A 23,234-nucleotide genomic window follows, 5' to 3' on the forward strand; every position below is an offset into this window, starting at 1 on the left:
TTCCCCAGAGGCACAGTGTGTCCTTCACACCCTCATCCTGACACAGTCCTCCCCCCCTCTCTGCAGAACTTGACGGTGTAATGACTGGACCCACCTCACCAATCTTAAACTCTGCTTTTTTATTTTCTTGGCTTTAACCCCTTGACGTGTTTCTGTTAGGAATTTTTGTCAAAGATACCATGAAAGAAACAAGGCAGCGTCAGAAAACGCAGATCCCATCAGGCTGTTCTGCTCTGCGTTCCTCTGTGTCACAACTTCGTCACTGCAGTGTCAGGCCAGAGCTCCAGAGACCTCGCAGGGCGTTTCCTGAACACACTGGATAATGTTTGACCATTAGTGTCAGGATTTTCAGCCAGGACTTTTTTCCACCTCTGAACTTCACTTCCCAGTGTCCCTGGAAAAGATCTTGTGCCACTGTCAGCCACCGATCGCAAGAAATCTCTGTTGCTGCCAGTTTAAAGTTTGGTGCCGCTTCCCCACCTAAAAACGGATCAGCATCCCCCCAACCGCCCCCCCCCTATGCACACACTCTCCCCAACCACTGCCCCTCCCCTCCCCTCCCCAGCCAGCCCCCCCTGGTTTCTCTGGCCCTCTGAAAAATGAATGGGAAGATGGGAAGACAGAAAGAGATAAAGAAAAGAGAGAGAGAACCCCCCCACCACACCACCACCACCCTCCTCCTCCTCCCCGCTCGGCCCTTTATCATCCTGTCAGCGAAGGCGCAGGTTGGCGCTGGGAAGCCGGAGAAGGGGTTTTAAAAAGGATTTTTTTCTTCGGCAGCACTGCGCAGACGGGATGAGTTGGATAAATTATTTCTTTTTGAATCAAAGAGCCAGCCGGGAGAGGCAGGAGGGGGCGAGAGTCTCGCAGGCAGAGGGCTTGTGGTGTTCTCCAGGAGCCCGGCCGGCTGTAACATCTTCTGCTTCTCTGGGAAGGGTGGGGGGGGGCGGAGAAGATATAAGGTTGAACAAAAGCCGAAATTTTTAATCGGGGTGGGTGGGTGGGGGCACACGGAGAATTACAATGGCAGGGAAACAGTGAAAGGGAGGCTTGAACTCTAGATTGATGACACATCGCTTCTGGTTAAATATTGTCCGACTTCATTTTTTTGAAGGGATGAGGCTTTTTGCTGAGGGAGAAGGCTGAGGTTTCGCAGGGCAGCGATTTCCTCCTTCTGCGTCGTGTCAGCTGCAATGTCGAACAAGCACTACTGAAGCCTGTGTTTTTTGGCTGAAATCCCACGGGGGTGTTTCGGTTTATACTCGCAAGCCCACAGCCAGCAAAGGTTGGACTTGTACTGTCAGGAGATGAAAAACAGCCCGTCAGAGTTCGGTCTTGTCCCTGGGCTGTATAGCAGTCATCCTCCATGCCCAAAGTGCTCACACTGCGGCCCCTGGTTCGGATGGCACTGGCCAGGCACGCTGGGTCAATAATAATTACAGCAGTGTGAATGAAACAGGAGCAAGGAGAGTGGAATACAGCTGTTAACAGTAACAGCAGTCTCTCATGGATGGGGCATTAGTGAAGCAGATCTCGTGTCTGGGGCAGATTTGCTGTGCTATTTTTTCTGTTCGGTTGCATAACAATTTCTGATAAGAATTCTTTGCATTTACGTAGTACTTTTCATGACAAAGGATCTCAAATGGCATTACGTATGAGAAGGGACTCACTTCATTCCTCACTCAAGTGTATCCCCCACCACCCTGCAGCATGCATGGCTAGTAAGCACCAGCAGACCCACTGCAGAGCAGACCGGGGGGACGCTGTGGGATCAATCCAGGGAGAGATGCGAGAAATAACCTCGCCAATTTAATTCCTCAGGTGTAATGAAAAGATTTCAGAAAGTCCCATGACCCTTTTTTTCTTCGTTGTAATGGAAATTGCATTTTGATGAGCGTACAAGGTGGAGATCCTTACCTGCTCATAACTGCAGCTCTTTAACTTCACTTGTGTTTACTAAACTAGCTCTGATCTGCTTGTATTGAACCACCACCCGCCAGTGCTCACAGGTTTGCTGACAAGGGCGTGTTGTGTGGGAAAAGCACCCTAGCCATGTTGTTAAACCAGACACCTTGGTGTCTTTTCAGGAACTGCTGGATGGATGATCGCTTTTTATTTGCTAATTTCCAGCAAGAACTTAGACTGGTGGCCTTTGGTTTTCAAACACTACAGCCATGATTGCAAAAGATGCGTTGTGCTTCTCTATATCTTGTCTCAACCAGCTGTGGTTCAGTCCAATTTCCAGGGTAGCTGTAGGGCAGCATTTTCCAGAAAAGGTCCAAGGCTGATAACTGCACCGTCTTTGTAATGGTTTAAGCATGATTCATGTTTGACAGCACATTCCCGACTTAATCTGTTTCTGGTAGTTGGTCTTTTTATGTGTTTTAAGTTCTGATTTATCATTTCTTTTTGTACAGGGTTTCATAACTCAAGATGAGATTATAAGAAACCCTGAAGAGTTTTGCTAGAGCTGTATTTCTACTTAGAGCTTATTTTTATGTCCATAAATCTGTATCACTGCTGGGTTCGAAAGACTATACTGTACATCAAGCACTTTCTGATTCTCTTTCAATATGGAAGCACCAGCGAACTCCGTGTACTGCTCAGAATAGCTCATAAATTATGAAGAAATGTGATTCACAGTAGCTTGAACAGATCAGTGACAACAAAGGAAACTGCGACAAAAGGTGCTTGTTTTTATTGTTACCAGTATCTCTTAGGAGAACAGTTTTCTCACAGTCCCCTGTTTTAACAATCAGTTTATGCAAAGTTTCTTATCAGATAGATCAGGCACATCTTGTTTATACAGTGGGGTGGGCAGACCTCATTTTCAGAAATGCAATTTTGCAGTGCGACTTTTAATTTACAATGCTGAACATGCTTGGCGTTAATCAGATTTGGTGTGCACCACAATGATTAAACACCTTGCTGGGGGATTAAAAAATGAGATGTCTCTTCGCAGTTGCACGATGGCACGTGCAACATTTTGACATATTATCTCGGAGTCTGTAAGCAGTTGTAGTTTCCGAGTTATGGATGAGCTGGCTATCACTGCAACAATGGCACTCTCCCAGCACTGTTCCCTGCTGGAAAACCAGAGTAGCTGAAGTCTGCTTGACCCTGTCCTGGCTGGACCTCTGCATATCTTCAATATCTGTTACCTATATCGGAAACTGTTCTGCTGCTGCTGCTGCCGTTTACAATTTGCGTCTAGATAAATAATTCTGTTCAATTTTTGCATTTATCGTTGTGGAGTTGTAGCAACCTGTGCCCATTTTACCAGAGCCCAGATGAGCTCAGAGGTATAGATGCAATTCTCTGATGCAAGAAATTGTAAAGGGTTAATAAAGTGATGTTATTATGAAACTGAGGCGATCTGTGCAGGGTCAGAATAAAAAAAAAAAACACAGCGAATAACAGAAAGATTTGGCTTGCCGCTTGACATTTCAGATACAAACTTCTCCTGAAGCCTGATGTGTAATCCGTTTTTGGGAATGGTTTGCTGTTATTTCTTTGGTCCATGACGGGGATGTCTTTTTTTTTAGAAGGCAGGCGTTAAGTTCAGTAACAGGCTGTGCTGCCTGCCCACTGCAGCTCTGCATTCCTGAAGAGCACAAAGAGTCACCCTGTGGTAAAGGTGGGCTCGGTGGGAGGTGGGAGTGAAAGAGGAGGGGACCGGCTATCTTCTCTCCCTGGCCCCATTCCTTTGAAATGCTGATGATGGCACCCCCATCACTGTGCTTTTCTGTTTAATGAGGGTCAGGTTATCCATTCCCAAACCACACTCCCCTCCACCCTGGGACAGTGCCTACCCCCTGCCTCCCCTTTCACTCCAGCATTTGTCATGTTCAGGCACCGCAAGCTGCTGCTCTATGGTGCCTTTGTTCCCCAACCTGCTTGCTAAGCAGGGGATTTTCGATGTTCCATTAACATTTGAACTGGCTCGGCACATTTTTACATTTCACATCGCTCGGCAGGATCAGCCCCGGGTTCCAGGAGACAAATCGCACGCACAGGCACTGGCTGTCCTGTGAGCGTGCACGAACCCCACCCCGACTCTCTCAGCGTCTCGATGGGCATCTCGGACGGGGAACACGGGGGCTGGCAGTGTCATCGCCAGTGTGCTTGAACCTTTGGGATGTGGGGTGTAACCCCGTTTCCGTTCTCGTCCAGAGCATCAGCAGGGTCTTGCACTGTTTCCACATGGGACCCCAGAAGGCAGAGCACACCTTCAGCCCTGTCACCCCCAGAGTGTTTGATCTAGTCATCCTGCACGTCACAAGTTAACATTCACCTATCCTGTGCTTAACTGTGCTGATCTCGTTCATTCTTTTTGGGCTCCACACACATCTCGTGCCAGCTTCAGTGCAGGGAAAGGAGCAGACACTTGAATTAAGCAATCAGCATTCCCAGCTAGTTACAGCAGCCTTGGGATCATTTCATCAGGATTATCTGTGCCAGTCTGCTAAGTGTTATATTCGTTAAGTGGCTGGGACTCACAGGGGGAGATAATACCAGGCACAGTTACTGTCCTGCCCGCAGCAGTTTACGCACTGAGGAAAAACAATATTGTTTTTAAAAAAGCCTCTTTGTTCTAGATGGCAATATGTGCGTTCAGTGTTTCGGCGTGTAACACTGTTTTGGCGTGACCATACATTCTTGAATTGAGCTCTCTTTCCTTTGCGGTCTGATACTGCAGGATACCAAAGTAACAGGGTAAAGGTTTATTTGATGCTGAAAAAAAAAAAAGAGACGCAGCGTTTCGGCAGGTGTGGCACCTGAAGAAGGCTCCACAGCCAAAATATTGTCTCTCTTCTTTTCCTTTCAGCATGGAATAAATCCTCACCTTTTCCTTTGCAGCCTACACATGCTGACGCAGCTACTGACTTGAACTTCTGGATACCAAAGTATCTGAGATACTTCTGTAAAGTCTGCAGAGATGAGGACAAGGTGAAAATAGCAGGATGGGGCTTCAAATGAGCAGTCGGACAGAGCAGGGCTGTGTGCCCCACGACGCAGGCCCTACGAAGGTCATCCTCTTGAGTACCACAGGAACCTGTGCTTGGACACATTAAAGAGATAATGACATAGGCTTTCACAAGAGTCATTTTGCTTCTCGTTGGCAAAACAGATAATTAACAAGTCCTTTCCTATTCATCTAGGAAGCTTTTCAGCATGTAGTCTTCAAGTGGGTTTCGACTCAAGTGTTGCTCATTACTGTGCTACAGATGTATGTCAAGGACTTACCACATTTTGTGTGTCTAACTATAAGCAGATCCTGCTGTGCCACATGCAAGGAATTACTGTATATAGTCTTCTGTATATCTTCTCTTGGTGCTTGCTGGAGGCACACAACATACTTGTTATGCACTTTTTTCATGTCAATTACCCACACGAGCCTGACTTTGATTTGAGGACAGTGTTTCCTGCCCCCTCCCTTAACACCTACACTTCTTAAAAGTATTGGAACATTAGGAGGGTCATAGCTGAGAGTGTGTTTTTGAATATCTATCTTTTCTGAGCTCTTAAAGTAGGCTGACTGCAGATCCAGCGGAAAAGCTGAGAATATAAAGGACCTGTGTTATAGTGGTACAGGAATTGCTGGTTCAGGCCCGATCTCTGTGCTTAGTCAGACCTGGCTGGGATTTGCCAGGCTGTAGCCCGATTGCCCAAGCACCTTGGGGACTTGTGGGGTTCGGTTTTTTTTTTACTTTGTGCACAGCAGAGACCCCTGCTGTTTGCCTATCCCCAGGTGCGCCTGCACTGTTATGTGAGTGAAGCGCTGTATTCTTGCATCTTGGCATTGCGGCCTGACATGACAGAGCACATCCCTGCAGCAGCCTGCAAGTTGTCTTCATCTCCCCAGTGCCCCTACAAGGGATTGACCAAGAGCGGGTCATTCCGAATCGATAGAGAGCGGTGCTGATAATAAAATTATTATTCTTCTTATTATACTGAACACAGGAGCACAGTGCGAGCGCTTTGGGCAGGGTGAATGACAAAAGCCGCAGACACAAGACCAAACCTAAGACAGTCTGAACACAGAGAGGTGAGCTGGGGAAGATCCTGTGCGCCACACTACGCCCTCAGCTCCATTGCAGCCTCTACCGTGCACCTACAAGTGTACCGGGTGGCCTTTGCAAAGGCTGTTGGCTGGTTGGTTTAGCTCGTTTGCATGCCAAGATGGCAACCTAGACAGATCCAGCCGCGCGGCATCGACAGCAGCAGGGGTATCGGCGCACGTCTGCTGGGAAGGGAAGTGGGGAGAGCCGTGGACGTGGGTGAGCACACTCTGTGTCTTTAAGAGCGCTGTGTCGCTCGGCGCTGTGGAATGAGGAAGGCGGAGGTGCCAGCTGGATTCTTGGAATTCTGCTGAGCAGAAATGCGGGCAGGCAGATATATATATATATTTTTTTACTGTGGCATCACGGGAATAAGATCCGGCACTGCTTGGAACGCTTCAGCTCACCGCAGATGGAATGAGCACAGAGTCGGCTGAAGGTGTTTACTCTCCTGCCTGCTGCAGAGTCTCTCGAGCGTGGATAAGGGCCGCTCCCTGGCTGGCTGCCCCCTTGCTGTTCGGTTCCCTGCAGCCCTGCACTGATCTCATTAGATCTTGCGCAAGATTCAGCAGTTGCCCGCTTCGCCGGGGTCTTATCTCGCTCTGGATGTCGGAGGCGACCAGCTGTCGGGCTGTAAGGAAACCAGAAAATTAAACGGAAAGTCTGGCTGGCGATCTAATTCAACACGTAAAGCACAGCTTCTAGGCTCCAGTCATAGAATTGTTACTATTATACTGAACACGGGAGCACAGTGCGAGCGCTTCAACAACAACAACATCACTTTATTAGCCCTATACAATTTCTTGCATTAGGAATTAATCTTTTCGCAGACCCCAGCTTTTCTCCATGGGGACAGACACACAGACAGGGAGAAGCTTGGGGTCAGAGCGCAGGGTCAGCCATTGTACAGCACCTCTGGAGCAGCTGGGGTGAAGGGCCTTGCTCAGGAGCCCAACGGAGTAGGATTCCTCTGCCGGCCGCGGGATATGAACCGGCAACCTTGTAGGCACAGATCCTTAGCCACAGAGACGAGACCAATCCTAAGATAGTCTGAATACGGAGAGCTGCGCTGTGTAGTGTGACGCACAGGAACCTCCCCAAGTTCTACGGCTTCTAAGAACCACAGCCATGGCAGCCATGTTGGTTTTGCTTATTAAGATCTAAAAAGAGCTCAGGAATCTGTGTCCCAGAGTTCCTCTGCCCTGGCGTGCTGCTCGCACCTTTCCCCCCGACTGCTGCCCAGGCTTCAGCCCTGGGCTCCGTTCAGACGCCCCCTTGAGGAGTGATGGCTGACTGATGTGGGAGGAATGACTCTCTCCCCGTTGTCGCTGCTCTCCCGTGGGGGCGGGGCACCGACGGGACGTGAGCTCTTCTGGGACTGATGACGGCGGACAAGCTTGCAAGGCAACAAACGAGTGAGCTCTGAGAGGCCAGAGGAGGGCGTGAGTGCAGGCATTTCGCACAGGGGCCAGGTCGCCAGGAAGAAGGGAGTATTACGCCGGTGCAGAGAAGGTGACAGGGTGGTGGGGCCACTCCAGATTCACCTCGTGCAAGATGTAACGCAGGATAGCTCCGTTGCTTGGTAATTTGCATGCTTGCCGACTGCACACTGGCTGGAGACACTTGCGCCAGGACCTTCCCATCTCCCCTTGCCATGAAAGCCACCATTAAACTTTCAGTCTCTGTTTGGCAAACAGGTGATGCGGAAGATCTTGGAGAGGCTCACAGCTCGGCAGTGGGTGGCATCGCTGTAACAATAGGGTGTTGTGGCACAGCTGTCTTCACTGGCGGGGGGGCTGGGGGTAAATTGGTGGCAGTGTCTAATCTTTATTGCCCCCCTAACACCTCTGATTGGAGGGGGGGGCAATAAAAATACTTTCGCACCCTAAAGATCCAGGCAGGATGTCCTCCGCACTGCCCTCTCATAAACCTCCCTGAATTCCCAGCCCCAGTCTGGTCTGAACCTAACCCTCATTATCTGCTTTTCATTATTCCTGCTCACCTCCCAAAGACCCAGGGTCCTGCCCCACCGCCACTCACTGTGTGTGCGCAGGCAGGCTTGCTTTCGCTCAACCCCACGGAGGGCAGTCTGGCACCCATCACAGGTCTGGCATTCCTGGGCAGCTGCTGGCTCCTGCCAGGCCCACAGGCCACATGCCCTTAACCTCTGGCTCTCCGGCAAGCTCCTTTTCAGTGTCTTCGCTGTGGCACTCAATTATGTGGCTCTCGAAGTAATTACTGGCTCACCAATATGGCAGCGCTGAGGTCTTTTAATGACAGAGCATTTGAAGGCTGTACCAGCAAAACCAGGCTCCCAGTACAGAATGTCAGTGTCGCCTGGGGTCCTTCCAGGGACTCATTCTTCAGCGGCTGACGTAAGTCCTCAAGTACAACATCCTGGTGCTGGAAACGCAGGCCTCCCCCATTTCTTTTGACTCTCCTCCAGACCTGGAATAATTAGTCATGTTGTAGTTAATTTCCCAAGTTCATACCGCATGCAGAGGTTACTCACAATCGCAGACAGCCTTCAAACGGGGAGGCTGTCATTCCTGACCTTTTGGTGCTGTTGCAGCAGGCCCTTATGCACATAACGGGGCATTAATGACAGATATCAGGCAGTTAACTGGCAAGCAGGAAAGGCAGATGGGTCCTGTGCCAGCGCATTTGTGCACAGTCAGCGTAGCCCTGCAGCGGAGGGATCTGAAGGGAGCCGTTCCTGCATGGGCTGGCCATGTCCACTGCAGTCTTCCTTCGCCCGGTCCCGCTGGTCCTGGCGTCCCTTCTCTGGAATCTCCTCTGAAATGGACTCCAATGGCACAGAGCACAGAGCTCAGCCTCCCCTCCCCCCCGCCTGCTGTCCTTATCAGTAAAAGTAAACAGTTTAAGCCCTGGTGTTAAATTAGTGTCACAGTTTGCTGCCAAGGCCCCAGCAGGCCTTCCCCTGCAGAGTCCTGGGGAATGCCCTCCAGTCGGAGCTCCGAACTGCCCGGCAGGCTGGGCAGGCTCCGGGCCCGAGGCTCGGCTCCGCTGGGAGCTTTCCTGGGATTTCCCCCGTGCTGCCCGGGCCTCTGCACAGAACATGGCTGCTTCCACTCCAGATGGCCTCGTTCCCTCTGACTGACCGACTGCTGTCCGATCAGTCCACTTTGCCCTGGGAAAAAACACTGATTACAGCCTCAAAATGTACCATAAATAATACACTAGTGCATCCCCATCCGTAGAGCTCTCTGTGAGGGACACAGGCCATTTGTTCTGACCTGGTCTGAATTTGCAGGGCACTAAACAAGTCCATTGCATTGCTCGTGACTGTCGTATTCACTGTCACGGCACTGTGCGGCATTATCTATCTAGATCCTATTAGTCCTCACGGAATTGCAGTCTAATGATATTCTTGAGTATTAGATCTGCCAGGCTGTGTGTGTGACCATGCTTTCAACAAGTGACTTCTTTTCTGTCATGAACAAAGACTCTCAATCTGAACCATTTATTTATTTATTTATTTATTTATTTATTTATTTATTTTTAAGTGGCGTTTTGCAAATACAGAAAACTTGCAAACTTTTTCAAAGTCTGGGGGAAAGGCCGTCGCTCTTAAGCTCATCGTGCGCGGCCTCCGCTGTGTGGAAGCGCGATGCGAGATGAAAGATTTAACTGTGCGCGTTTTGGTCAACGTCGGCCTGGGTGCTGTGCGGTTCTCAGACCAGCTCCCTCCCACCTGCGAGTCGGTGGGACTTTTCGGGGACTCCGCGTGCCAATGCGCACGAGCGGCCAGGTGGGGGAACCTCGAGTGACGTCAGCGACAGGAACGCGGAGGAGCGCGCCGGAGTCGGCGTGTGGGTCACCCGGAGGTGAGGCGGCCGGCTTCCGCGGGTTCAGGAAAAGTTCACCCGCATAACATTAGGCAAATTAGTCCGGGGGGAGACCGGGAAACCTGCGAGAAAAAGGGGACGATGGGAAAAGGGGGTCTTCCGCGTCACGGCGTGGGAGCTGGGCTCGTGGGTGGAAGAGGAGGCGTCACTTAGTGCTGTACGAGAGAGGCATTCCTGTTGGGGTGGAGGGGTGTGTGTGCGTGTTTATTATGTCCCTAAAACTGCGGCGGCGCGGTTTTAGTTTGCTTTTTAAAATTGTTTCAGACGACCACCACCACCTCCTCCTCCTCCTCCTCCTCCCCTATTTTGATTTCGAACCGACAAGTGTTAATCCTCTTCCCCTCCCTCAACCACACACACACACCCCTCCACCATCACCACCGAGCCGCTGGGTTTGCGGCTTGTACCGAGAGAGCGGGCGGTTTGGCCCGGGTCCTGGGGCTGTGTGACTGCGGGAGTCCGGAAAGGGTTAAGTCGGGGAGGCGCTCTGGAGGGAGAGAGAGAGCGGAGAGAGAGGGAGGGAGAGAGGAGGTAGGTGGGGTCCGGTCGCAGTTGCTCGCTGCCGTCACAATCTGCGGCGCAGGGCAAGCGGGTACCCTGCCTGGGAACAGACTTGGCGTGAGAGAGGAGAGAGATCCCCGCACGACAGCAATAAACACGGAGTCGGGGGGGGGGAGACGGATCGAGTCACGCGAAACGGGGGGGATTAAAAACGCGAAATCTGCGACGCCAGCGAAACACAGCTTCCGCGCCTCTCGCCTCGACACATCCGAGGCGCTCGGCTGGATTTAAAATTATTTTATTTTGTTTTGTTTGGGGAGGGGAGGGTCTCCCCCCCCCCCCGATGTGGTGGAAGGAAATTGAAAAAAGAGTGCCCCCCTCCTCCACTCCATCGCCCTCCCTCCCTCCGTGCCTGCCTGCCCCCAGTCGGTGTCGACCGCAAGCGTCGCAGGGCAAGAGGAGACTGTAGCCACCGAGGCAGGAGGACGAGGGTGGTCCGGTCCGGTCCGTTTGCGCTGTGGAGGTGAGGACGCGCTCCTCCTTGCCCGTGAAGATGTCGCGCCTGTACGGGGAGAGCGGCTGACGACGCCAGCCTGTTCCGTGCGGGATTTGTACCGGCGTAGCTGGGCTGTTTTTTTGGCGTGTGGGTGTCGCGGTATTTTTTTTTTAAAGAAAAAACTTCAGTTTTTTTTTTTGCCTCCCTTCTTGCCTACCTTCTCCAGTTTTGTGGAGTTTTTTTTTTTAAATAAACAGTTTTGTGGCGGGGTGCGGGAGAAAAGTTGGCACCGCGGGACCCGTCTGGAGCAGGGAGCGCAGCCCGGGGCCCGCTCGGGAGCACACGGAGGGGGAGACGCGCCAGCATGCGAATCGCCGCCTCTCCAGCCAGCGCTTCCACGCACAAAAACCGCAAATGAAGTTGTTCTCGGACCATGCGGGGAGACCCACTTAGTTAGCTGCTGCACCCAGACCCCACACTGAAATCACTGCCCGTTACTTCATCCACAACCACAGTGATTGGTCTTCTTGCTGGGACGGAACTTTGCTGTTTGTTTTTTTTTCTCTCTAAAAGATCAAATCATCAGTACAGCCAAACTTTTTTTTTTCCCCCAGCAAGGCTGGGTGGGGTGGGGGGGGAGATCTCCCACAGTCACTACCTCTAAGATGTTGTTTGACAGCTAATCAGAAGAAGTTGTGCGAGTAGTTCTTGTTGCTCCTGCCACCGAGAGAAGATTTTGTTGTTGTTGTTGGGATATTACTTTCAATCGGGTTTTTTTTTATTTTTATTTTTTTTGGAGTCGCCAACACGCATCATGTATGAGAGTGTGGACGTGGTGGGGTTAAATCCCAGTCCGAACCCGTTCCTAATGGTGGATTACTACAACCAGAACCGAGGATGTTTAATCCAGGAAAAGACGATCGTGGCCGGATCGCACCACCCTTACGGCAGCTCCATCAGAAACCAGCACTGGACCGGCTCCAATCACTGTAGGTGGACATTTCTGCTCCTGGGTTACAATGTTTCACTTCGGGGGACATGTGTCTGAGCGATCGCGTGTTACGTGTAGCCCAACTCGCGTTCTGTGGGCTTCCGCCTACGGTGCAATTTCACTGGTCTGGATCGATCTGTATCCCGGCCGCTTCGTGTAATTACGGCAGGCTCGTCAACGAGTTTAAATTAGCGCGGCCCCGATTGTGTGTGAGAGAGAGAGCGAGCGCAGGTGCTGTGATTTAAGGCGCTGCTTGAGTGACCTTCTCGGTGTTTGTGTTTCGCTTGCAATGTCTCATGTTGTCCTTTCCGAACGAGCTCCTTACTAGCGTGTTGGCTTCTGTTAAACCACCTCGGCGTCTGCCGGCTTTCCTCGCCGTGTGAACGTGGAGACCCTTGCGTGCGCGTTTGCTACACCTCCTCTGTGTGTTTTCACCTAAACATGTTTTATTTGGTCAATAGCTTATTGCATCTATACCCTCTCGATGGTTGTGCTTCAAGCACAAACCGTTTGGACGGCTGTAGTAATCACCATTACAGAGGGCTTTACCGCTGTAGCCCCCGGCCAGCCCGGCGCTCTACATACGCGACTACGGGTTTTGTCTTTTTTTTCCCGGCCTACAGTACATGTAGCGAGTTGTAACAGTAACTGTGCAGTAACATTTCCAAAAGAGCGAACAGAAACGTGCTTGCAATGCTGTGTTTCAATGCATAGGACACTGAGCTCATTTGCGGAGGCACCTTTGTTAAATTGCATTGTAACGGAGGTTTTTGTGGATAATACAGGACGCGCTGCTTTTACATTTCCACAGATTGACTGTTTTTGTGGGTACTTGCTGTGCTTAAGAAGGCGAAAATCTTTAGAATTGCGCGGCACAGTAAATGTATATTTGAATTTAAGTGCAGGGCTTTTTAAAACCGGTTGAATGCCAAGTAAGAACAATTATGGGCCGAGCAGCTGTTGGTAAGCGAGTTTTTTTTTGGAAACAGATTTTCTGTTTCTAGTCCCTTTCCGAAACTTGTTTCTTCCGGACGCAGGAAAGAATTTTTCCTCCCTAAATCGTTAGTCATCGCAGTTTGTGCCAAACTAGCGTATTGAACGACGCGCCTTTCGTGGTTTAACGAAGGTAGACAGGGCGACGGGGATGTCATCATTTCTAAACCGATCGTTCACGATTTTTTTTTGTAAAAAAAAGCGTTATATCTAAACGCTGCTGTCGAATACGAAGTTTGTACTCGACAGAAGACAAGAAGAAAAGGTCATCATCGTTGTCGTTTTTGCACTCAAAGACCCATAATCGGTCCGTGTCGTCAAACCGTCGTGTCCAGAGTCAGGAGGGACATTCGTTGGATCGTGTTTCGGGGTCGCCCGCTATTTTATCTGATATTTTCATTAGACTTTTCTAATAACTGAATTCTGGTGATCATTTGTGCATATAAGCCCTATAAGAAGCGGAAGAAGGGACAGTAGAAATCGCCGGACTAAGGCTGCGCGACGTGCTGCACCTCCGGGGAAGGCGACATCGGGAGCCTGTTGTCGAGGCTGGACAGCTCGGCCTGCGAGTCCAGAATCACTCGCGGCCGGACTTCTCTCTTCGGGGAAGAAGCTAACTTTTTGTTTTTAATTTGTGCTTCTTTTATTCAGTCATTGTTTTCCGGGGGGGTGTTGTTGCCTAAGTCGTTTCTCAACCCTTACCGGCGAGCGACTTACTGCGAAGCACTCGCCTCTGCCGGTCATTGCTATCTGAAGCGGTTTTGCATTTATCTGCTGTGCTCAGAGTAATGCTTTTTTAATGCATCAGACACAGCTCAAGGCTGGGGTATTACATCTCAGGCGGGAGAATTCCAGATGATTGTATTTACAACTCATTCATCATTTTCAGGCATTGTAAAAATGCCAGACGAGGATGCTGGAATAGAGTCGTGATGTGTACTGGGTGCGCTGGTTTAGAGACAATTTTATGTTGGAACAATCAAGCTTCTTCTGCGAACTGTGCTGAGGTTAGTTTAAGTATAGGTTGAATTCTGGTTCTGGGGTGGTACCCTCTAATTTTTATTTTTTATTGTTGAAAAGGGGGGTCTTCCAGGAATATAATGGCCTCATTAGTGCTTCTTCTACAGTGTCATAAAAATCAGATATCAAAAGCACATGCATGTCCCCGTATGCCTTAATATAGAGAGGAATGCAGTGTCTTCATATGAAAAGTGATTGGGACCAGTGACTGCACATCATTTTCTCCTTAATAGTGGGGAAACTCTTGGCCATGTGTCTTTGCTGAAATGCATGTGTTTCTGGAGGTGTAGGTTAGGAGAGGAGAGCAGTTTCAACACAGGTGGTGTCTAGCTGAGGAGTCTGTGTGTTAAGGGTGGGTAGTTATCACCACACCAAGGCTGAGCTTAAATATTGCTGGTGGCTCTTTTAACAAGGCACCTCTCTCTGTGCCTTTCACTTGGGGAGGTTAAGTTACGTCTAGATCACAACACGACAGCAGTGGAAAGAAACCAGCCTAAAGCATTTCCATTCATCTGTAGCCCCAATGCAAATTTGTAGCACGAGGTAAACTACATAACCATCTGCAGCGTTGATTTTTAAAGAAAAAAAACTTGATTTACTTATGGGGAAAGTACCCACACAGCTGGTTCTGTCATACTTGGGGGAGGGGGGAATTAGACTTAAGAGTAGGTTAAAATATATTACCTCTCACCAGATGGAAGAGAGACCATTTTTTGTCTTTTCAAATAAAGTGCAGGATCTGATCCTTTAGCCTCTTGCAAGATGTAGAAAGGTATTGTGTCTCCAGCATTTGTTTGGGCATGCAGCCATTTCAGGGCTGTATAAGCTTGTTTTGATTAATTATTTGCTCTAATGCTTAGTTCCCCTGTCCTTTGAGAGATCAGTCACTTAAACTAATGGCTGCAGCATTCATGTGTGTGTCTCTCTCCAAGAGGTGAAAAGAAGAGCAAACAGCACCTTCCGCTGAAGGTGTCTTCAGTGAAGGTCATGCAAACTAAAGCTACAGGCTCTGTCTGACGACCCTGTTGTCTGATTATTCCTTGCCTAAAGGATGAAATCAGCTTAATGCAGTTTGAAGACATCCCTCAAGGCAAATTAGTTTTTTACGCCAGCTCATTGGCTGCTAAACTTGAGTGGCTGAAAACGAAACTCCAGTTCAAGAAAAAGATTTTAGCTCGGTTTGTGCCTCTAAAAATATTTACAATGACATTTGATTAAAAAAACAAACAAACGGAAAGGAGTCTGGCTTCGAGAATCGCCCCGCTGGCAGGAACACCGAAGGCGCTGAAGAACAGTCACTCCCAGCTCACATAAGCGCTCGTATCTCTGCTGCCTGGCACATGGCTCTGGATGCTCTGCAGTTCTGCCTGTGCTTGTGTAAAACACACAACGCATCGTTAAGAGGGGCTCCAGAGCTCTCCTGATGTAGACCTCAGCCATTTGTCTCCGGGCCCGACTGTGTCTTGTGCTGTGCTCCGCCATACACCATGCAGGATTCTCATCAGCCCGTATTGAAAGCAAAAGTAATTTTTTTTTATATATACTAAAATGAAATCTGTCTTCAAGAATCCCCCCCTCTCTGCTGCCCCCCTGCCTCCTTCAGTTCCCCCATTGTCCTTCAGGAACAATGAATCCCTGACAGGCAGGCCATTTTCCTACCCTCCCTGGGCTTTTGTTCATCAAAGCAGGCTTTTGCAAGTGAAATTGACCCTCGTTTAGGGATTGAGAGGAGATGAACGCTTCTCATTCACTGGATCTGCTGAATTGCCACATCCTCTGTTTCCTGCTCAAGTAACCTGCGGACCGTCAAAATAAACAGCATGTGACCGTGTGTTTGTGTCTGCCGATAAGAGCCCCGGCGCATTGAATACCATCCAGCCTGCAGAGTTAGCAAGCAGAGGTGATCAAGGGCTGTTGGCTTCATGCTCCCACAGGGGAGCTGCACACCTGTCCACTCCGGAGATTGTGTTTCCTGCGGTGGACAGGGGGCGAGTCTTCGCCAGCAGCTGTCCCTTGCTTTGTCTCGTCCGCGCTTGTACTTGGGGGTGTGCGGTCTGGGTGTTCTGGTGCGGCGCGGGGAGACCACATGGAACAATAAGAGTGCTTGGAGGAAATCAGATTCGTTTTGCCTTTTCTGCGACGTGTACCAGTTGAAGATCGGGGTGGGTAGGATTTGCCTAAGGAAATTTCCAGCGCATGTTCCATTAATAACCCAAATGCCGTGTGAAATATGCAAAAATCTTAACGACTAGTGCCACTGGAGTTCCCAAAGATCCGTGCGCACTGTGAAAGTCTGTGGGGCACTCAAATAGCGACTTTTCTTCCGCTCTCTGCTGGTGGGTGTCCCAGAGCCCCCAGCGCTTATTTTAAGCAAGGCGAAGCCGACCTGGAGCCAGAATGGGGAGCGAGTAGGAGGGGTTGGCCTTTGACCCCACGTGGGGTCACATGGCGAGGATGGCAGAGGAGAAGGGAAAGAAGGATGAGCTTGTGAGGGGGGGGCTCTCGGTGGGCCAGAATCCCATGGGGCAACAGAGTGTCACCCAGGGTCGCATGGTGGGGCAAGAATCCATGTTATGTGTTCCCCATTGTAATCCCTTAACCCAACGGGGAGCGGGTTCTCATTTAGAGTGGCGGCCAATTTGTACAGCAGGGTGTGGACAAGAGCAAGCCAAGGCAGCGTCCTGCTGGGGGTTTGAACCCGTGACCCTCAGGCCCAGAGTCCTGCTGGGTGACAGGAGGGTTCCCATCCTGAGGGGTCACATGCCACCCCCACCATTAAGCCCCCCCCCCCCGACATCGCCCTGCAGAGGAAAATTGCGTCCCCATCCGGGGTTCCCCCCCACTGCTTGCAGCTGGGCGCCCGCGAGGCTCCGAGGCCTACAGCTGTGGTTTGAGGTCAGGGCTTTGGCCTGTTGTCCTTTGAGTGGGGGGGGGGCGTATGTGTGCCGATACGATGAGACCCGCCTGGGCAGAGAGAGCACGCACCAGCGAGCGGGAAACCAAGCGTTTTTGGTCGTGGGGTCGTCGCCTCGCTGGTCGGCCCGTTGCGTCCTGCGGGTACGGTCGCTGGCGGCGGTGGGGGTGGGGGGGCTCAGCTCCGCGGCCCGGGCAGCGGTACCCGAGGGAGTACCATCCCAGCCGCCTCCCGTTTCAGACATCGATGGGAGATTTTGAAGAACAAAACGTGAGCCAAAACCCTGGACGCTGAACGAACCCCCCCAGTCAGCCCTGTGTATCGGAACAAGCTCTCTGACGTGCCTTTAGACGCAGGAGGAGTGGAGAAACAGGAAGGGGTTACGCTGTGTTTTCTTTGGCCTGTAGGTGTTGTGCAAAAGGAGTGCTGACGAGCAGGCGGAGAGTTTACAGCAGGTCAGATGAGTGCTGGCCGCCTGCCCTTTTTGTGGGAAGCGATCATGTGACCCTCGCCTGTAGCGGGAGGAACCTGGCCGCGCGGCGTCTCGTCTGCGCACGGTTCTTTTTTTTTTCCCTTCTTCTTTGTGTGCCCTTTGGCATCTGCACCTGCCCCCAGACTTCACCCGGCAGAGCCGGTTCTCTCTTACCCCCGCCTGTGCCAAGCGGCTCGGTGACTTTAATCGAATGGTATTTGAGGGTTTGTTACTGGGAGCCGAATCTGACTCATGTGGTATTTTAGTGCGGAAGTCCTCTCTGAAAACCAGATGGTATTTTATTGTTTCCCATGCTTGTGGAAGCAGTGGTGATAGTGTGTGTGTGTGGCGGGGAGGGGGGGCTGGAAGAAGAAAAGATCAAGCCTGTTGGTCTGGACTAAATGTGCATTGTCATTTTGGAGGGAGGGAGGTGGAATTTGAACTTTGGACAAAACAGTGAGAACACTGGTAGTAGCTGTGCTGTTTTACAGTACATGGAAAAGCAGTGAAAGCTGCCTGTGTTTGTTTTATGGGTTTTATTGAAACGGGGCAGCCTGCTGTATGGCATCCGGCAGCGCCTGCCTGTCTGCACGGGGGCACAGCGGTGGCAGACGAGCGCGCTTGCAGTTGGGCTCGTTAAACGTCCTTCACGGAGTCCTGTCCTGCGACAGGGGGTGTCCCGCGGCACCTTGGAACAAGGCGTCATAGACGCCCGCTGAAGAAGGGTAGCGCTTAACACTGTTAGGGTCCTCAAGACGCTGTTCATTCGCAGAATGTTGTGCATTTTCCTCTCCTTCCTGGGAGACATTCTGATTGGGCGGATCTAGATCTGCCAGAAACTCAGTCGATTGTTCAGGAGCTCGTATGCACATGCAAGCGCCATAGGAAAATCCCAATCCCTTTGATTTATTCATGTAGCAAGTTCCATAGAAGTATACAGTAATGGGCTGGAAGTCTTTACCATCGTCTGAAAGGAAATTAGAGGTTATTTGGTTCTGTTTCTCTCTAGTTCTGTAGCCAGCATTGCTTGTACTGCCAATACCAAAAATGCCAGTAACTAAATGATCAATATTGTTCAGTTTCCAGTAGCCTTTCAAACCTACATGCCATTGAGAAGCTACAGCATGCAGCACAGACCCACACAAACTGGGGGAGACCCTCCAGGTTCCTCACATGTAGGCACAAGTAGTGCCGCCAAGCCAGCATTTTAAGTGGCTCAGTGCTTAAGGGGGAGATAACTGTTTTCAACAAGTGATTGTCTGTATCACCTTCCGAGTGGATTTGTTCGGCAGTCTCGGGGCTTAAGGGAAGCCTGTTCCCTCTTCAGGCACCGTGGGTCTCCTCAGAGCCGCCGCGCAGAGAGAGATTATACAGCGGATAAACACCACAACACTATGCCGGTAACGGGGGGGTGTAGGATGTAGGAGGGGGGTTGTGAATGCTCAGAAACCTGCAAGCTCTCCGCTCACGAATGGGTTCTGTCTTGTGGGTCAGATTCAGTTGTTGTAACTACCCATGCACGCTAGCTCTGAAGGCAGTGATGTACCGTCTCTTCCTGAGATCAGCGTATGAGAGTCCAGTTAAGCAGGAGCAGTTTCTCCTTCAGGGTAGCATTAATAACCCAGTCTGTTGCTGAGGAATGCTTCTCATTGTGACAAGGGTTCTGGCGGTGTACTGTACTGTACCTGCAGGGGAGCAATGGGAGAGACGCACGCCCTCCTGTTCCAGAGCCGCCGTGAGACCCTCGTGGCTAATTGAAAGTTCCTAACGAGGCCTCCCGAGAGTGACGGAGATGACAGTCTTGGCATTGACAGGCTGCTGGTGCTGTCAGTGTTGTCTCCCTGGCGAAGGCTGGGGGTGACCTGCTGCTCCGAAGTCCCCCCCCAGTGCTGGATTGACGGGATTGATTGCACTGGATTGGGTGTCACTGCTGCTGGAGTCTAGGGGGGCAGGAAGCTGCAAGCAAGCCCTTTTTTTTTCGTTTCGTGTCACAGCTTGTTTGTGCAGGAATTAGTAGAGGACACTTCATAGAATGCAGTACAGGAGAGAGAGAGGTTGTTGCTTCTAAATCCCTAAACAAGAGTCGATTTACTTTGCAAAGCCTGCTTTGATGAAGAAAGCAAAGCAGGAGCATAAACAGGACTAGGCCGCTGTCACCGGCTCGCTGTTCCCTACAGAGGGTGGAGGGGTGGGATCTGAGGCTGCCCTTGCAGCAAGTGGTCTTGACCTCACCGCGCACATGTGCTCCGACGCGGGCCCTGGCAGCCCGGGCCGGGCTGAGGTGAGAAAGAGCTCGGGTCTGAAATGTTCACAGCTTCTTGCTGTGGAAGTGGCGTCGGAATGAGAGGCTTCTCTGTCCATTCCTGCAGGTGGATTGTTCCCAGGGCTGGTGCAGGCGTTGTTGGGCTCCTGTGCCGGTTATTTTTATTGTGTTGCGTTGCTGCGAATCCGTGTGGAAGAGGGAAAACGTGCCAGCAATCGTTTGATGAGCTTCCTCTTCCTCCCCCGGCAGGCCGTTTTCTTGTTTGCCCTAGTGTTTTCGCTTGTTGGTTTGGCCGGTATCGGAGTTGGACCTCGGGGTCTGATTCCCGTGTAACTGGGTGATAGTCCCAGTATTCTTTGATTTTTTTTTTGTCCTTTTCTTGGTATTTAATGAGGGTTTTACATCCAGATGGCTTAGAGAGGCACAGCACCTCTCTAGGCTAGAGTCGCATAATCCTGTCAGTGTACAGTGTGCAAGCAGGAAGGCAGCTTCATCCCTGCCGCTGCTCAGATTTGGACTCTGTATCTGTTCTGTTTGTAAATACACCCGAGACCAGGACTCCTGAAAGGCTGTGAATGACAGGAAGTCATTCGGCGTCGTGTGCTCACCTGGTCCCGTGTCTCTGTAGTCCCCTGGCCAGTGCTGCTTGTATTGGGAGCAAGCCCTCTCAGGATGAATCGCCTCTCTGCCCTGGAAAGGGTCAGTTTAGAGAAATCGTTTGGACCTTACCTGCTTGACATTGGGGGTGGAAAGAGACTGGATTACCCTGCAGAAACGCACGCACACAAATAAAACATGCTGGAATTGAACCCAGTTTGAACCCAATTTAATGCAGCCATTAAAAAAAATAAAGGGTTGACTCACGGCTTAAACAGGGCTTTTTAAATATAGGTGAAAGATTCGGGTCAAACCAGTTGCATAGAACCTAGGTGCAGTCTTGGCTCACTGGGATGCGCTGCAGGTTCGCAGGGAAAGAGGGGGGGGTGTCCAGATACTGCTTTGTCCACAGTGCATGAAAGTGTCCTGGCATGGCGTTGCTGTGTTGGTCTCCAACAGATCAGGAGTTGCATCTGCATTGGTTTTTAATCGTGTTATCTGCTGTGGTATGTGCTGTAAGCTGGGGGGGACAAATGGTAAGCCGAAGACGTAGAAATCCGGGCCACTATTGAATTCAGCGGAAGTCTGCCCTGCAGGCCGGAGGGAGCAGTGATGGAGCGGGTTTCCCCCTGGCCTCCGGGCCCAGAGCCAGGATCCTCATGTTCACACATGACGGCTTTATGAAAAAACCTTCTCGGCGGTTTCATTGTGTTGTACTACTGTTTACACAAAGGTGATGTGTTGGAGGCTCACAGTGGTTTATCAGCCTTTCCCCAACACACTCCTTTCTGGTTTCTTTAGAAGGCCTGAACAAAAAAAAAACCATTTCCGCAAAGGTGGCGTGTCATTTCTGCGCGAGAGGCGCTCGAGGCGCGATCTCTCCTCGTTGCTGGCCAGGCTGTGCTCAGATCAAAGGAAGGAGGGAGACGTTGAAGGCTCGAACACGCAGGATTTCCTGTGCAGTTCATCAGAGGCTGGGCTCGGCGCGCCTCTGTGCGCAGAGCGTGGATCCGTGACCAGGAGAGACCCCCCGGCCCCACCCCGCCACAGTCACTGCCTCTGGGAGTGAGTCCAGGACTTGGCACGTCCCGAGCTGCAGCCCTGCTGCCTGCGACCTTGCCCCCGTCACCTCTTTCCAGCAGGCCCTCGGAGGTGTGAAGGAGACGAGTGTCCCTGTGGCTTCCTTTCGCGCTTTTAGAGCCCGACCCCCCCCCCCTGCTCACCTGCCTGCTGCCAGGAGAGGGGGGGCTGTGCTAATGGCCAGCCTGCAGAGACACTGGAAAGCAGGGAGGGGAGGAGGCGGGATGGAGAGAGGGGGAGAGCCTGTAATAAAACAGTAAAGAAAAAAGGAAAGGAAGAAAAGGAGAAAGGTAATAAAATGTGCCATAAAAGTGGGAGCCAGCGGGCCTGAAACCTGTTCTGGCAGCTGAGCCCCCCCAGTGGGAGGAGGAGGGGTGGGGGGCTGCTTGTTCAAAGCTCGCTCTCCGGGCAAGCTTGTAACGCGCACAGGAACATCACAGAGCGCAGCACAGTGGCCTGGCACCGGCAGGGCCCTGCTGGCTGGGTGGTAGGAGCCCGGCACCTGCCTCTTTCCTGGGGCGAAGCCCGGGACTCCTGCAGCGCCAGCTCCTGCCCTCCCAGACTCGGTGCAAAACACAGGCCCCGGAGCAACCCACTGGCCCTGCAGCCACGGGAAAAGCTCATCGGCGCTGTAGTAATGGTGGCGGAACGAGACCATCCGCCACACAGCAGGACTCCTTCCCTGTAATTCCTGCCTGTCGAACTGCAGCTTAACAGTCTTAATTGATCATTTTTCATGCAAGAAATTAATTTGCAGCTGGGTTGCTTGTGAAGTGTGCTGCTCTACAAAGCTGTGTAGAGTACACATGCCATATCGTTTTCCTGTTTGTGCTTGCAGCCTCTGCTCCTGTGCCATGCACACCACCTCTGCAGCCAGACAGTGGTGTTACCCCCTAACCCCTAACCATAAGAGTGCTGCTTTCCTGCATGTGTCACAAAAACTCCTCGTGCTAATGGCTGATAGCAGGGCGGCAGTCCTGTTCGGATGGGGCTCTCTCTTGTAGGACAGCACAAGACACCCTGTTGAACGTGTGCTGGAAGTGGTGTCGGTGTGCCTGTAGCGTTGCATGCGCACAGAGGGTGCCCCCCCCCCCGGCCTGTCTGAGTCCTAAGCCCTTCTACCCTGGGCGGCTCTGAAGCACTTCCTCTTGCGTGAGGCTCAGCACTGAGAGGGAGGGAGACCCTGATCCCTATCTGTAGTACAGGAAGCAATCTGAAGTCCAGTTCTCCTTCAGGGGAGCTCTGCAAATACACATCAGGAGGTCCTCCCCTCTGATCTACACTCAGTTGGTTGTACAGTGCAGTTTTTCTTCAATTCAGTATCGGGCAGATCATCAATGACAGAGACTTGGTACGCCTTTTCGGTACTTAGAAAAGTTGCTTAGGCAGGCGTACAGTGGGAATCCCCAATCCTGGAGGGTTTCAGCGTTTTCAGTCTAGCTGGGTTTGAATTGACCTCAATCAGCCCTTTATCGACAGGATTGGGTCTGTTTTACAGCTTCTCCGGGATCTTTGGGCACTCTGAGAGGCCTGAAAAGCCTGCAGAGACATGCCTGGAGCCTGCGCCGGTCCTCCAGGAGTAGGATTGGAGACCTCGGGCATACAGAGTCGGCTGCTTAGAATTTCAACATGTGTTTGCCTGGAAAACTGGGGAAAAAAAATTAAAAATCCCCTTTGTCGACTCTCATTACATGGTGTCTAGAGAAGGGGGCTTGTGCTTGTTTGGTAGTGTAGTATTTATTGTTTAAGGAGGGTTTTGGCCTATTAAAGGTGCAGTGTATACAGTTCTAGTCGGGACTTGAGCGTTTGTTGTTCAGAGCTGCATCAGAAAGCCATTTAACGAAAATCTCTCTGAAAGACAAAGGTCCTCCTGCTTTTTTTTGGGGAGGAGGAAATGAGCTTTAAAGGCAGGATTATTTACGAGGAACAGGTTTACTTTTCCGATCCGGGAGTGAAAGGGTTGAGAGGTGAATGGA

The 23,234-nt window shown here is 51.1% G+C and overlaps 1 protein-coding gene across 6 annotated transcripts in view; it reads left to right on the top strand.

The window, feature by feature from the left end:
• raraa (retinoic acid receptor, alpha a) overlaps positions 1-23,234 on the top strand; it is a 157,418-nt gene that overhangs the window by 98,836 nt on the left and 35,348 nt on the right. Inside the window, exon 1 of one of the 6 annotated variants that reach the window (XM_069185824.1) lies at positions 10,451-11,917. The exons of 4 other annotated variants lie outside the window; for them this stretch is intronic. In XM_069185824.1, the coding sequence (XP_069041925.1) occupies positions 11,743-11,917 (175 nt within the window). In that variant the 5' untranslated portion in view covers positions 10,451-11,742. Of the gene's footprint in view, positions 1-10,450; positions 11,918-23,234 lie in introns of those variants that run through there. One more of the 6 variants, XM_069185829.1, reaches the window with a different exon arrangement.

Source organism: Lepisosteus oculatus, chromosome 28 (assembly GCF_040954835.1).
Source record: "Lepisosteus oculatus isolate fLepOcu1 chromosome 28, fLepOcu1.hap2, whole genome shotgun sequence".
Classification (NCBI taxonomy): Eukaryota; Metazoa; Chordata; class Actinopteri; order Semionotiformes; family Lepisosteidae; genus Lepisosteus; species Lepisosteus oculatus.